Source organism: Homarus americanus, unplaced genomic scaffold, assembly GCF_018991925.1.
Source record: "Homarus americanus isolate GMGI-L3 unplaced genomic scaffold, GMGI_Hamer_2.0 scaffold15794, whole genome shotgun sequence".
NCBI lineage: Eukaryota > Metazoa > Arthropoda > Malacostraca > Decapoda > Nephropidae > Homarus > Homarus americanus.
This window is the reverse complement of record NW_024748849.1, coordinates 908,935-924,022: the sequence shown is the minus strand read 5'-3', so window position 1 is coordinate 924,022 and position 15,088 is coordinate 908,935. Positions and strand designations below refer to the sequence as shown.

At 37.9% G+C, this 15,088-nt stretch overlaps 1 protein-coding gene across 1 annotated transcript in view; it reads left to right on the top strand.

The window, feature by feature from the left end:
- Window positions 1-15,088, top strand: part of LOC121853082 — a 47,490-nt gene that overhangs the window by 15,537 nt on the left and 16,865 nt on the right. Inside the window, exons 17-36 of the mRNA XM_042347011.1 lie at window positions 338-453; window positions 747-875; window positions 1,275-1,471; window positions 2,079-2,300; window positions 2,566-2,726; window positions 3,449-3,633; window positions 4,633-4,750; window positions 4,925-5,090; window positions 5,949-6,127; window positions 6,361-6,468; window positions 7,093-7,254; window positions 8,451-8,614; window positions 8,953-9,081; window positions 9,602-9,847; window positions 10,365-10,463; window positions 10,780-10,882; window positions 11,320-11,402; window positions 11,860-11,975; window positions 12,457-12,601; window positions 13,798-13,966. Coding sequence (XP_042202945.1) covers window positions 338-453; window positions 747-875; window positions 1,275-1,471; window positions 2,079-2,300; window positions 2,566-2,726; window positions 3,449-3,633; window positions 4,633-4,750; window positions 4,925-5,090; window positions 5,949-6,127; window positions 6,361-6,468; window positions 7,093-7,254; window positions 8,451-8,614; window positions 8,953-9,081; window positions 9,602-9,847; window positions 10,365-10,463; window positions 10,780-10,882; window positions 11,320-11,402; window positions 11,860-11,975; window positions 12,457-12,601; window positions 13,798-13,966 — 2,997 coding nt within the window. The remainder of the gene's footprint in view (window positions 1-337; window positions 454-746; window positions 876-1,274; window positions 1,472-2,078; window positions 2,301-2,565; window positions 2,727-3,448; window positions 3,634-4,632; window positions 4,751-4,924; window positions 5,091-5,948; window positions 6,128-6,360; window positions 6,469-7,092; window positions 7,255-8,450; window positions 8,615-8,952; window positions 9,082-9,601; window positions 9,848-10,364; window positions 10,464-10,779; window positions 10,883-11,319; window positions 11,403-11,859; window positions 11,976-12,456; window positions 12,602-13,797; window positions 13,967-15,088) is intronic.

The following is a 15,088-nucleotide window of genomic DNA, read 5'->3' as shown; positions in this document are numbered from 1 at the left end:
TACTTGGTATCATGGTTTTGTCATTCTCTCATTTCTTCAGCATTTCTTGTTCTTGTTTCTCCTCTTTCTTTGAGGTTAGTGTGGACCTTGACCCACTTGGTGTACATCAGAAGAGAAATTAATATATTGACATAGATAAAACAGTATGAAGTATTAGTATGTGTTGTGCTACCTTCCTTCACACTACCTACTCTTGTCTTCTAATAACCTCCTCCTCTGTTTATTATTCCACATAGTTTGTTTGAGGTTTCTTTACCCTAAATTCCATTCCAGACAAGAGTAGTGGAGGTGTTAAGACATTTCTATTGATATGTGTACTTGTTTTTCCTCCTTGCAGGGACTGTGAGTCAGTATGTGGCGTATAATGACACGTCCACTCTAGAGATGTTTACATTCGACGTCATTGATATGTTTAACCCAATAGAAATCCCTTTCAAATTCCACATTGATTACGTGAGTATGACGTCGTTAAGTTTGCATTATTGTCATATATATTTGTTATGTTACTTTGAAGATAGATTGATATTATTTGTTGCATTTCTAGTGGTAATCGTTATTAGTATTCTATGTTAAACCGTTCTATCTGTTACTATATAGGCTATCCACTGTTAATGTCCCAATAATATATATATATATTTTTTTTTTTGCGGAAAGTTCTCAAAGCTCAATAAAAAGGTATATAATTTCACTTACTTTATTTGTTTGTTGACAATAAAGTTACTCTTCTCGTCTTATATACATTCCAGGAAACGTTTGTTAACATGACGGTGTACGCCATAAACGTCTTCCAGAGCGTCCCAGTGAGGCTCTTTATAGAGATCGTCGGGCAAGTGAGGAACTGTATGATTGATGACTTCTCAGACGTCGTGGATCAGGTAATGTGTTCCTCTTCTACTCATGCTGTTTCTAATAAATCTTTTACTACACAATAATCTTCAACTAAGGATATATTGTAAACTTTGTCACTTTTTTTTATTATTCATAATAATTCCTACTACACCATTACCACACCTTGATAATACAGTATGTCGATCGATATAAAAATAATCATACACGTCTACATTCATTCAGCATTTATGGAAAACAATGTTATTACAGTATACAGTGAACATAAACAGTGTAGTTATACAATGCGTGTGTGTGTGTGTGTGTGTGTGTGTGTGTGTGTGTGTGTGTGTGTCCTCCAGGGGCCATACACATCACGTTGTCCTCACTAATACACATAAACACTGTTTCTTACCTACCACTTTCTTTAACTAGTTGATGCCTTTCAGTTTGAGGAGAAGAAGTTCATGGTGAGTTATGAGAGTGTGGGAGCAGGGACGTGTCTCGTAATTCACTGGGGTGACACCGACCTCTCTCTGGTCGACACGTGGGGCGAGAACATCACCTGTCAGGGTAAATACCCCGACGCCACCTACCATGAAGATCCTTTCCTTGACATGATCATGAATATATCACACACCTTTACGTAAGTAACCTATCATAACTTATTTCCACTTACCCATAAAAGTCATAATCTAACTCAACTTATCTGATTTTTACTTAATTAATCCTACCCCCATCTTAGTTTGATCTGCCCTAACTAGTTTTAGTGCAACCCTAACCTAACCTAGCCAGTTTTAGTCCAACCCTAACCTAACCTAACTTATATATATATATATATATATATATATATATATATATATATATATATATATATATATATATATATATATATATATATATATATATATATATATATATATATATATATATATATATATATTGGGCTGTACTCTCCATACCTGATACAGTATCTAAAAAATTATTAACTTTGATTTTTCTGATACTTGAATTCACTGGGAACAAACTACAGTAATTTGTTCATGAAAGGAATTTCTAGTTAACATCTTACATATTTCACTAGATATTCCTTGGAAGTTCTATGTAAACATAAAACTGTTGAATAGAAGTTTTTAATGCATGACAATAATGTCTATCATATTTCTCTACCATTTTAATTTCATATTTAAACCTGTCTCGTATGTACAATACCTTATTTTCACCACATTTAAACCTGTCTTTATTTTCACCAGGTGGCGTTCCCTGTTCAATGTCTCTATCTATGCATTCAACGATCTCAGTTTCTGCTCACATCGCCTCATGACCGTTGTGACGGACATCAAGTGTAAACCACCAATTGTATCCATTATACAAGGTTCCATCAGCCACGAGACGCCCCTGTCCTTCGTTAAGAGCAAGGCAGCCAACATTTACACACTCGCCTCCTTGGATTGTGACCTCACCAGCACCACTAAGTGAGAAGCAGAGATTTATTGGTATCTCTTCAAATACCACCACATACTATGTTTAAGACTGGTGACCTCATAACGACCACCACATACTATGTTTAAGACTGGTGACCTCATAAAGACCACCACATACTAGTTACTGTATAAGAGTGGTAACCTCTCAAAGGACACTAGTTTAATTATTGTGAAGAAATGATAGTTATTATAGTTCTAAAATCCCAAACAGTGGATCTACCAGGAGTTGTTATCGTGAGTGTTTCTTCTGCCACAGAAAACGTTGGCAGCTGTACAGAGCAAACGGGACGGGAGACTTAGAGGCGTACATACCAACCATGGACGTCATCCCCTCCTGGAACAAGGCACATCTATCAATACCTAAGTTACACCTGGACTACAACATGTATGTGGCCTGGTACACCATCACTATGTGGGGTAAGTATTTTATATGGCTCGTTATGTGGGGTTAGTGCTGTATGTAGCCTGGTATGTGGGTTAAGTACTATATGTAGTCTGGTACATCATATCTATGTGAAATAAGTACTATAAGAGAAACAACCCCTGAGCCCCCTGCCTAGTGAAGCAACAAGCGGTGGGATGAATAGTTAAACCCCTGACGACTGGCCTATCTGGGTCAACCACACAGCCTTGAGCATTATACCTCAGAGTGCTGACCAAATTTCTACTAGCTGCCACTTAACAAAACCTTTGACGAACTCTGTATATTCATCCTAACTACCGATGTTTTTTTGACAATATTTTACCGTTATGCCCAAAATTTTGTACCATATAAAATACCGGATCTAGAAAACCACTACTTCACTCACTTGTCTTAGGTGAGTTCCACTGTCTTAGTCCTTACGCCCACTAGCAGTAAACTTGGACTAAAACTTGGGGTACACCTGTCCTACGAAGAGGGAGTCTCTGAAATTCAGTTTAACGGCCGGTTGACCTGTGTATATAAGACTGCCGTCCCTATGTAAGAGGTATATATAAAGACCTGAAAAAAAGAGTATTCTTATCCAGTATTAGCCAACATTGTACCACAGAGCACCAGTAAGCTAACAAGTGATGAAAGAAGGTTAACTAAATTCACTGCATATACCGTATGACTTGATCTTTGATTTACTTTCTATTTGGGATTATTTTCATTTCAGATGACGCAATACCTCCAGGTTGGACATTCCAGAAACGAACGATGACATATTTTGAAATTGGCCAGACGCCTCTAATACCCATACTGATGGAGAATGCTGTGAGTAAAGTCATCCGCGGGGTGACTCAGGACCTCCTCCTTCAACCGGGTACTCTCTCTATAGACCCTGATGATCCTGATAATAAGGTAGAGTACAATATTAACTTTTATAATAGGGCCAGTCATACCGTACTCACCCCATCGTGCCTCGACCATAACAGTTAGTCGTTCCTTCGACTACATAACTCGACTTCTCACTCCCTATAATAGTTACTATACCTGATACTCCTTACGCTTGTGCCCGTTTAAAAAATTTTGTTCAATGGTGTGGAAAAGTTCATCGTCTCTCCACCACCCCAGTTCTTTAGTCTTCATGTTTGGATTTTTTAAGTGAAATATTTTAAAACAATACAGAAATATATATTTTTATTCCTCCAAGATCAATGTCCATTTTAGTCCCAGTTAGTGAGACAATTTAAGATAAACATAATTGACTCTCGGTATAATCGTTACTTTCTCTTATGTCAGTAAGAAGCTTGAAACTTTAAACGTATTGTTGAAAAAGATTAATGGCACCACTAAAACAACTGGCACCGTTAAAACAGTTGGCACCACTAAAACAGTTGGCACCACTAAAACAGTTGGCACCACTAAAACAGTTGGCACCACTAAAACAGTTGGCACCACTAAAACAGTTGGCACCACTAAAACAGTTGGCACCGCTAAAACAGGTATCTAATCCTCATGGTATCTATCCTTCATGGCATCTAATCTTAATGGTTGGGTTAGACTGGGACCAAAATAAACAAGTCCTCATAATATACTGCAAGCTTGAATCTCTTCGTAGAATGATAGAAAGATCAACTGATATTTGTAGTAAAATCGTCAAACAATTTATATTGATGCGGATACAATACACATTTAAACATTTACAGTATATAAACATTTCAAATATACAATCACCATAAAGGAGGCAGGCAGACAATATCCACCTCTTAGATGATTCAGGTATATATTGTACTACCTAGACAGTGCAGGTATACAAACAGTATACTTAGACAGTGCAGGTAGACAGACAATGATAATCAGTAAGGCAATTCCACCAAGGAGAGCCACCAATAAAAATAATATTTATTCTATTTTCAGAATTTCAAAGTAGAGTGGCGGTGTCGGAAGATAGAGGAGGCTTGGCCTGCTTCTGACACCACAGCAAAGCTGATGTCACCAGTCGCAGGTGGTGGTGGTTGCTTTGGTCATGGGCCAGGTCAGTACTACACCCATAACTTTGTACTGTACTCTTCTGCTTAAGCGTCGTGTCAAAAAACTGTGGCCTTGATATAGTTATAATGTGACCTTGATATTTACCGTCTACCTGTATGTTCCTATATTCTGTATATCCCGTATGATGCGGTTATCCTTCATTTTCTTACTTTCTCAGGTCTGCTTGATTACGCTGGGACAGAGTTGTTGATAGCAGGTGATGAGTTCGTGGCCATTAATCAGGTGTACGAGTTCCAAGCGACTGTCTCCAAGGATGTCCGCACTGAGGCTGTGATTGGCCAAGTGCACATTGTAGATTACGTGGCTCCTGTCCTGACTATGAGGTCTGTACGCATCCTTCATTACTATTATCACCAGTTAGTATTATCACCAGTTGTCCTCAGCATGATTCAAAGAGGGGAAAAGAGTACATGGACTCTTTCTTGTTATTTATGGCAATGAGGGGAACACCGAACATCTTCATTGGCATCTGGTTAAAGTTTAGTTTATCTGTGCTCTTAGTGTTTATGTCTCGTGTTATCATTGACAGTCTTAGTGTTTATGTCTCGTGTTATCATTGACAGTCTTAGTATTTATGTCTCGTGTTATCATTGACAGTCTTAGTGTTTATGTCTCGTGTTATCATTGACAGTCTTAGTGTTTATGTCTCGTGTTATCATTGACAGTCTTAGTGTTTATGTTTCGTGTTATCATTGACAGTCTTAGTGTTTATGTCTCGTGTTATCATTGACAGTCTTAGTGTTTATGTCTCGTGTTATCATTGACAGTCTTAGTGTTTATGTCTCGTGTTATCATTGACAGTCTTAGTATTTATGTCTCGTGTTATCATTGACAGTCTTAGTGTTTATGTCTCGTGTTATCATTGACAGTCTTAGTGTTTATGTCTCGTGTTGCTGTTTGTAATACTTAGTCGTACTGTTTCTTGGTTTATTCTTCAAGCTGAGTTAAAATCATTTATCTTTATTATTACAGGGGATAAAGTGAAAATGGTGTATGACGATTGTGGTATTAACAAGGAAAGACTAATTATACAACAAGTACAAATATATGTACACTCTTGCTGGTCTCTCTAACTAACTTGAAGTATATAAAACAAGTCTTGCCGTCCATATTTATCTCCAACATGCAGATATAAATCATCAGTATCTTATTTATGATGGCTTGAATCTTTGTCTTCTCAGATGTGCATCACCAGCACTGTGTAAACCTTTTGGAGATGGAGTGTACATGAATCCTTCCAGTCGCATGGCCATTATTGCTGAATGTCTGGAAGCCTGTGATGGGCCTCTCGACTACGACTGGGCAGCTACAGATGTCGACGGCAATCTCTTCCCCCAAAACACAGACTATTTTCCACTTGGTAATATAAAGTGTTGTATATTTTATTTGCTGCTCAGCAAATTTAGCGGAAGATACAAAGATGGGTCACAGGAGTCTCACTTTCAGACTATTATTGAAACATTGGTTTAAATTTTCTTTACAGAGTCTTATATGAATTACTGTATTCTCAGTACAGCAGCTGAAATATTTTTGTCTTGACTTACTACCAGTAAACTCGTTCTTGCTCATTAAACAATGTCATCTATTCAACAGGTTTTGATAATAACGAGGTCTCCTTCAGCACTCAGTTCTTCGATGACAATCCAGACTTGACAGATTTTCATTTGTCCCTCTCTGGTGTCAACTCTTTCAACAGGAAAGGTCAGTTGACACATTCCAGGAGCTCTTAGAAACTATACCGCTAAAACATATTTGAAATGGGAAAAAATTTTCTTACTTTGACTTCTGAGACTACCACGTCAACTCTCCAGGTCAGGGAACAAACACGCCCCTTACATATTTTAAATGATAGTTTCTGGTGATAAGCAACACCCAACTGGAGCTTCATAATGTAATGTTTTGTAAATATTGTGTAGCCATTAGAATTTAAACCAATTCATTACAGGCATTGGATTTACCATTATACTACCCCCCCCCCCCCTCTTTACCTTGGGGCCTAGGGTAAGAGAATGGGTAATGTATAAGGAACAAAGCAACACTAAAAATACTATAGCTCTTCTGGAATTATTATACAAATACCATATAGTAAAATGTCACACAAAAACATCATAAATTATCGTACAATAGTGGCTCACACGGTATCATGTATTGTGACCCAAGAACCTGCCTGAGGGACCACTGTTTGAGGAGATGATCAGGTCCAGTGTAATGTTACCCACAACATTAAGTCCTCACCTGTATTGCCATAACCCACACTCTTACACCTGTACTGTCAATATCTTTCTCATTGTAATTTTTGGGTCTTATTTCCTGTAACTGTTTCAGGTTTTGCCTCATTCTTCATGAAGGTCAATAAGCGACCAGAGAACGGTTATTGTCAGGTTATCGAGCCACCCACACGCCTTGCCCTCGTTGACACATATACCCTAGTCTGTGATGAATGGACAGACCCAGAGGACATTGGTGTCACTCACTACGTTGTTAATCGTAAGTTAATTATGTATACTGTCTATGTTTTGAAGTATATTACAGTGTCATTATTTTGAAATGGTAGATCAACAAACTCGACAATTTTTTACTTTAGATCTAATTTGAGGCGTTGATAACATGACAACATTAGATGGGGCAATGTGTCACCTTACAATACGTGGATGGTCATTCATTTTTATGCTAGTTTTGTCTTCCCACTTTAACGAGAAGGTTAAATTAAGTCAGTTTAGGTTAGTTGGCTAGTCGTAGTCACATACCCCGATCATATTTCCGATCTTGGATTTCCTAAACGATGGATTGACGGGAGGAAGGGACTTGAACGGCGAATCGTGACTATCGGGTAGACGTCCTCCTTGTGACCCTGCATATGATCAATTCCCAAAAGAGTTCCGATTTTCTTAAACCATATCTTTGACTTTCCCCTGCACACTTCCCAAAGATATGGGATATAAGGAGGTATCGACAAGAGGAAATAAGAGAACAGCATCTAGAGAATCTACCAGACAGTTATATAAACTCTACAGTATACGACCAGTTATATTACACCATCTTCTATGTCTTACAAGTGGTGGGGGCGGAGGGATTCGAGCCCACGCCTCCGAAGAGACAGGCGCTAATCAACCACAGGTCTCATCTTATTTCCTTTCTTATGATCAAGGAAGAATGGTGACTCCCTAGGCCAGGTAGATGGTTCAGTGACTTCTAAATTTAAAATATCAACAACAAGTTCGTCTGCTGTGTGGCAAGCGATATACGGGAACAAACACTGGTTGAACATGAGGGAGGAGTATAATATTATGTTTTATCGAAGGTAAGTGTCCCCCAGTGGTTCGCCAGGAGAAGTAACTACATTGTAACAATCTGTAAGTTTAAAGGTAATAATTTATGGTGACCTTATTAAAATTATAAAAGAAAAAATGTCAAATAGATTTAATTTTTAGAGTGGTTACACATTTTTTTTACTAATGATGGACAATGATGCATTAATTGTAAAAATAGGAGAAGCTCTATTGTCAGGACTATGGAATGAAAATAACTCACGACAGACATTTTTTTTTGAGGGCTGGGTGATAAGTGGTGGGGTCGGATATGCCGAGCCGCTTAATGTGAACGACCTGGTAATGTGTGTATATTTATTCATCTTGTAAACACATCACATAAACATGCAATTCATGTTGACACATTTGTTGCAGTAATCAACGAACTTGGCACGAGATCCACAGTACTGGAGATGAAACACTTCCCCATCACCCCTCAGCAGGAGCCCATGGTACTCCCGCCTGGTAAACTGCTGGTGGAGGTGAAGGTGTATGATGAGTGGGGCGCCTACACCGTCGTCAACGTTGCCGATCTCGAGGTGCATAGCTTGACCTAATCTTCCTTAACTTAATCTAACCTTACTTTACTTAACCTAACCTTGCTTAACCTGACCTCACTTAATCTAACCTAACTTAGCCTTGCTTAACTGAACCTAACCTAACTTAACCTATCCTAACTTAACCTATCCTAACTGAACTTTGCTTAACCTATAACCAAACTAACCTAACCTAATTTAACTTAACCTTTCTTAACCAAACCTAACTGCACGTACCCAAACCTTGCTTAATCTAACCTCAACTAACCTAACCTAACAATGTCACTTAATAAATTCTCTGCAGCTTACATAAACTTAACCCCGGTCTCTCTCTCTCCAAGGTATTAATGCCTAATGAAGACCAAGTTGACCAGGCAGCTATCGAGGCCTACATCGCAGAGCTACAAGGTGCTGGCGATGTACAGCTGCTGAACATGGTGCTCTATGCTCAGTCCAAAGTTATTCAGGAGGTGAGACAATTAATCCTGGTTTTTTTTTTTCGTTTTGGTTGTTTTTATGCAGCGTGAAATGGATCTTTCTTGACTTGTTTTTTTTTAATACTTGTAATGGCAAAAAGACTTACCTGTAGTATACCTCTTGATTAATACTTGGTTACCTGCTTGCTTAATGTACTGTTTATATTTTCTAAAACATTGTAAATATTATTCATTATTATTATTATTATTGTTATTATTATTGTTATTGTTGTAGTTACGTGAAATAATACAGCAGAGGCTTGTAAGAGAGAAACAAGTTAGTCGGAAGTTTTATCTGAATTGTGATAATAATGTATAGGTCAGCTGTAGTTTATTGTGAAGGACTATGAATGGTGACTAATAATGGACCATCATAGATTAAGGGCCAACCATTATATTAGTAATGAGCTAAATTAACTGAGCAAGTTGTCCTGTACTGTGTTTATCATGATCTAACCTACCCTCACCTCACCTAGCCTGACTCCCCCCATTAGCCATGTCTTCACTTACTTAGGCACCGTGGCTGTCTCTAGATGAAAGTTTACCTGAGGATGAATTGAATGCTCGAATCATAAAAATCGCAGAAGCAAACAACGTAGCTCTGGCGGCCATAAAAGAGAACACTAACTACGACACTCTGGCCTCTGTCAACATTGCTGCAGGGATCATGTCATCCATCTTGGACTACTCGCTGCAGACGCAGTATACTCTCCAGACCATAGACACTAAAGCTCGCGAAAAAGTCTTAGATGTGTCAGAGGTAATATTTATTGCTATTTCTTATTTCTGTTTGCCTTTCTGGTTTTGTCTGGGGGGGGGGGATGTAAATAACTAAATATTACTGGCTGTTGGGGGTACTACTGGGGTGTGTTGTGTAGTAACAGGAGTGAACACGATGGTTGTTATCTCAAGGTGTTGTTAGTAACACCACCCAGTACTGTATACTACAAGTCTCCTGAGGCAGCTTCAGGAAGAGTCTGTTGCTGTTGATACCTCGTGGCCATACTGTATGTGTGTGTTTGTTATACCTCAATAGACAGCAGGTTTCCACACAATAACAGTTTTATTGGCTATATTATATGTCATTAGACTTCATGTATGACCATATGCACTCATAATGACCCCTAGTGATTTGGATATGAGTGAGGAGGGTCAGCCACTCCAGTCATGACACAAGGAAGACTTTTTAGGTCATTTCCTGAGGGAGTAAATAATATATTTCTTAACAACATTGAGTGATAAAAAGTACTGATGGTATTTCCTTTTTTCACGTGAAGGATGCGATCAGCAGTATTATGGAGTTAGATGTACCAGAACCAAATGACCTCGTACAGCTGGTGACCCTTATTGCAGGCAACAACATGGCCATGGGGAAGGTAAGATGTAAAATATTGTTGTCTTGAAGCATATTGTTAACTTCAGCTTGTAATGTGTTACGTCTCTACCTCTTACTTATTTATCTTAGTAACTATGATTGTCTGTTGTCAGTCAGGTAGTTCTCTCTTACACACTGTTGACAAGTACAACTAAGGGGGTTAAGTCATCATACTGAAGAAGTTAAGTCATTGTTCTGAAGAGGTTATTCAGTAGATTTCATTGATTTTTTGTCCTTATTCACGTAATATCATTTGTGGAAGATAACAAAGGTAAGATTATTAATAGACAGTATTTCTCTCTCACGCACTCACACAGAATCAAGCAACGTTCGGTAGTAAACCAGAGGAAGGGTGTTTCGCCGTGCCCTCTGATTTCAAAGATAAGGATAGCTTTGATTATAATTCTGAAGTTACTGGTTGTAAGTATAAACAAACAATACCACTCTGTAAATTTATTTCTTCTAAACCCTTGTGACAATTTTCCCTCATCTTTCATTTATTTTTTATTTGTTTTTTTACACTCTTTCATCAGTCTCTTTTATTATCCTTTCATCCCTCTCATCTTCCCTTACTCCTTCTTTCTCTCTCTATTCCTTGTTTACTTGTGTCTCATATTTTTTGTTTATCTCTATCTTCTTTATCACTATTTTTATGTTGTGTTTTTAAAGACAGATGAGAATTAATCTGATGTGAGAATTTTGTTGACTGAAATTATATTTATATGAGTTAGGTCAATTGAGAGTCTGTAAGCGGAAGTAAGAGTTAAATCAATTGAAAGGTAAGCGCTACATTAAGCTAAATTCATCGTTATATAAGAGTTACGCAGAACACCCAGCTAATCTAACCTAACCGACAGTGGACATGGTACAAGAAGCTGACCCCGATGTTGCTGCTAAATGTCACATCACGGACACCACGCGGGAAACAGCTGTGAAAATGGTATGTAAAATAAAGAAAAATAAATACAAAAAACTCAACTTAATATTAGTACCCCCGAAGTCTGTTTCACCATAGGAGTAACAACTTCAAACCTATAACCTTAACTCTAACCTAATGTAAACCTAACCTAAGCTAAGTTAACGCTAACCTAACCTAACTGGCAGAATTAAGTTAAAACACACACTTTTATTACAAGATATTTGGTTCATTAGAGCCTATAAGAGTCCCTTGATAGTTGTGTTGAAGTTTTATAAAAAAAAGTTACATATCCTAAACATTTTATCCTCTTCTCCCCTGGTCAGGTCATTAGCTTCTTGCACTGCCTTATTTTCTATACAGTGTCTGTCATGTTAGGTGGAATACTGTCCTGGGATGTACTGTACAGGTAGAGTTATAAAGAGCCCGTCATGAATAAGCTATACAAGGTGCCATTCGTTATTCTGTCTTTTCTTTCCAGGTTCCAGACTCAGATAAAGTCTTACACAATGTTTCGATGAAGATGATGGGAGGTTACGTGGTGGGGGAAACTCACGAGTTCCAAACATCCAATGGCGTCTACATAAAAATGGGCGTGTAAGTCCTGACTGTTGTTTACCCTCTCAGAGTCTTGTTGGTGCACACTGAATGACTCTCTTCTCCTGTAGTGTGTGGAACAAAGGGGGCATGTCTTCATCAGCCTCAGGAGACATGTTTTGAGGCTACGCTTCTTATGACGTACAGTACTGTTATTTAAATAAGAAAGGTACTTACATTAAACACAAATATAACCTGATCTTGTATGTTTTTTTTTATCTTTATATTTTCATAGTGAAATGATAAAACTTTATATTGTTCTGTGCATACAAGGAAGAAGTGTTTCTCCAACACAGGAATGTTAATATTTTTTTTTTTTTTTGGTGTGGGGGGCAGACATGTTCAGAGACAAGAATGACACTTGGAATGAGTAGAATAAGACTGGATTTTCTATGTGGATTTGGTAATAATTTCAATTGAGTAAAAAAAAAATTATTTATTAATTACTTTTGTATGCTTTCTTCCTCCTTATCTAAAACAGAGTACGAAGGAAGGATTTGATTAAATTAGACATTGGGATAACAGGCAGTTCTGTGGGGCTGCAGAACGCTTTTTGCCCTCAACTCAACTGTTCAATGGAGATGCCTTTCGGATTTATCATTCGGGAGTGGCCAGTGATCCTGCATGTGAGTAAATTTATCTCGTGTTCACACAGTAGGCTATATTAAGGATGCTATTCTAAGAAATGTTTACGGGGCTTTACATATATAAATTAAAACTAAGAGTATTTTAATCAATGTACATGTACAATGAAAATAAAATTAAAAAAAAAATAAGTTTGTAAACAATTTTCACCTCTGAGCATTGGGTTTCCACCACCACTCTGGATCTGAAGGATTGTGTTGGGAATTTGGTTAAGATCTGTCTGGCACCCTAGTGTGGCCGGGCTGCTCCATAGTGTGGCCGGGCTGCCCCCCTAGTGTGGCCGGGCTGCACCCTAGTGTGGCCGGGCTGCCCCCCTAGTGTGGCCGGGCTGCACCCTAGTGTGGCCGGGCTGCCCCCCTAGTGTGGACCGGCTACCCCCCTATTTGCTTATAAATCTGTCAGTCACTTGATTGACAATAATTATTTCCAGTTCCGGAATAATTAGAGATACAACTTAAGGCACCCAGAGCTACTAAGACCACCCCCTCCCACCCCCATGTGCTCCTCTCAGTCCCAGACCTCCGTAAAATATCCTGGAGCGAAGGTGTGGAATGTACCACCAAAACCATTATAATATATCATGTATTGTCAGGCTGATAGATAGAAATTACGATTGCAGTAATTATATATTTGCCGTCAAGACATGATACGGAGTTTCTGTCTTCTTGTTCCACCTTAATACAACCCATGTTGTATTGCTTCTCCCCTCATCATATTAAAGTACCTCTTCTCCATTGTAATATATGTATATACTGATAATATAAATGTAAAAAGTAAAATGAATAAATAAATAACGAAGTGATAATCGTGGCGTCATTCTGATACATTCTTATTACCACTATGCTATGTGTACTATTCCAGATGATACTAAATGTTACATAATACTTCCTTGAGATAAATGTACAGTATATATCTGGTGCCATTAATTGAGAGAGCTCAGGTTTTCAACTGGCTCAGCCATGTTAATATTGTTATTATTATCGACTCGGTATCCTTATTTTTCTGGCTAAATAAACTTTCATTATTATCATTATTATTATTATTATTATTACTAGTAGTAGTATTACTTCTGCTGCTGCTACTGCTTATTATTTCTTTTTTCTTTTTACTATTTATATATTATATATTATATATTATTATTATTATTAATTATTATTATTATCTTACATGGCCACAGAGCTTCCCGAAAACAGTGGATAAACTTTCAAAAGGGACGAAGGTTATTGACTACGAACTGTACTCGCGTGACTTGGAGGTGCTGGTGATCCAGGACCTCCCTCCTACCCAGACAATTAAAGTGACTATTTCCAAGACGTATGGGGAAGACGGCAACACAACACTACCAGGTACAGTACACCTCTGGCTGTGTATTCACAATTATCTACGCACAATAACAGACACTTAAGTAGTTAACATAGGTGTTTCTTGGAGAATATTTGGACATCAGTTTAATAATTACTCATTTCAGTTTTCGGTATTTTCGAACCGACAATATTAGGCATGGAACCTGGTAGGGTCCCGTGTGCACTGAGATGTACCCGCATTTTGACCTCAGATCTTGTTTAAGGTTCCTTTGGACACAAAACAATCTTGGTCACATATCTGGCCTCTGTTTTGTTAATATTGAAATCAAAAGATGTCACTCCATGTATGGCCAGAATATAGTAAATATGCTCATCATATTAAAGGACTTGATCAGGGGAAGATGTAGCAGGACATTATGAAGTGAATTTCCATCAGAGAGGGGCTAGAATTTACCAAAGTATGAAAACATTTGTCAAGTTTTCACGAGAATAACACCCAAAAGCTGGATACAAAGCTAAAATCAACCCCATTATTTCTAACAGATCTACACCATGAATCACTATAACTGTCTTGCTTATTGTTTGGATTGCTACACTTTGGGAGACCATTTTGAGACATTTATAAGTCATCTTCACTAGAATCTCCAAGGTATATAACTATGGACATACAATCCATATCTTGAGTCTGCCTCTCAGTTAACCACTTGATGAAAAATGTTTGCAGTGTTTCCTTGGTACTGATTGATGCACAGAACCTTTCATTATCGACTGGAAGTGGAGTGTCACTATGATTGATAGATACTTCTATTGGGTCAACTTTTCTCTTTTTTCATTCTGTCAAAGTACGTATATATTTTACTTCCACTTATCTTTTAAATGGGATAAAACTGTTATTTCTTTTGCCTTGTATTACCTAAAAAGCCAGAAGTCTTAAAGTGCACCCATTTTAGTTTAATAAGTCGTGTCTTCAAAGTCTTATTATGTCGGTAATTATAAGTAGAATAAGATTTAGAATATCCAGTGAGTTATATGAAGATCAAAATGGATTTAGAAGGGAACTCGAGAAGTTTCCGGTACTGTATACTTGGTTTGAGAAGTTTGAAGGAAAGGGCTTAAGAGGTCCACATAAATTTGTATACCTACTTTGTTGATCTTGAAAATGCT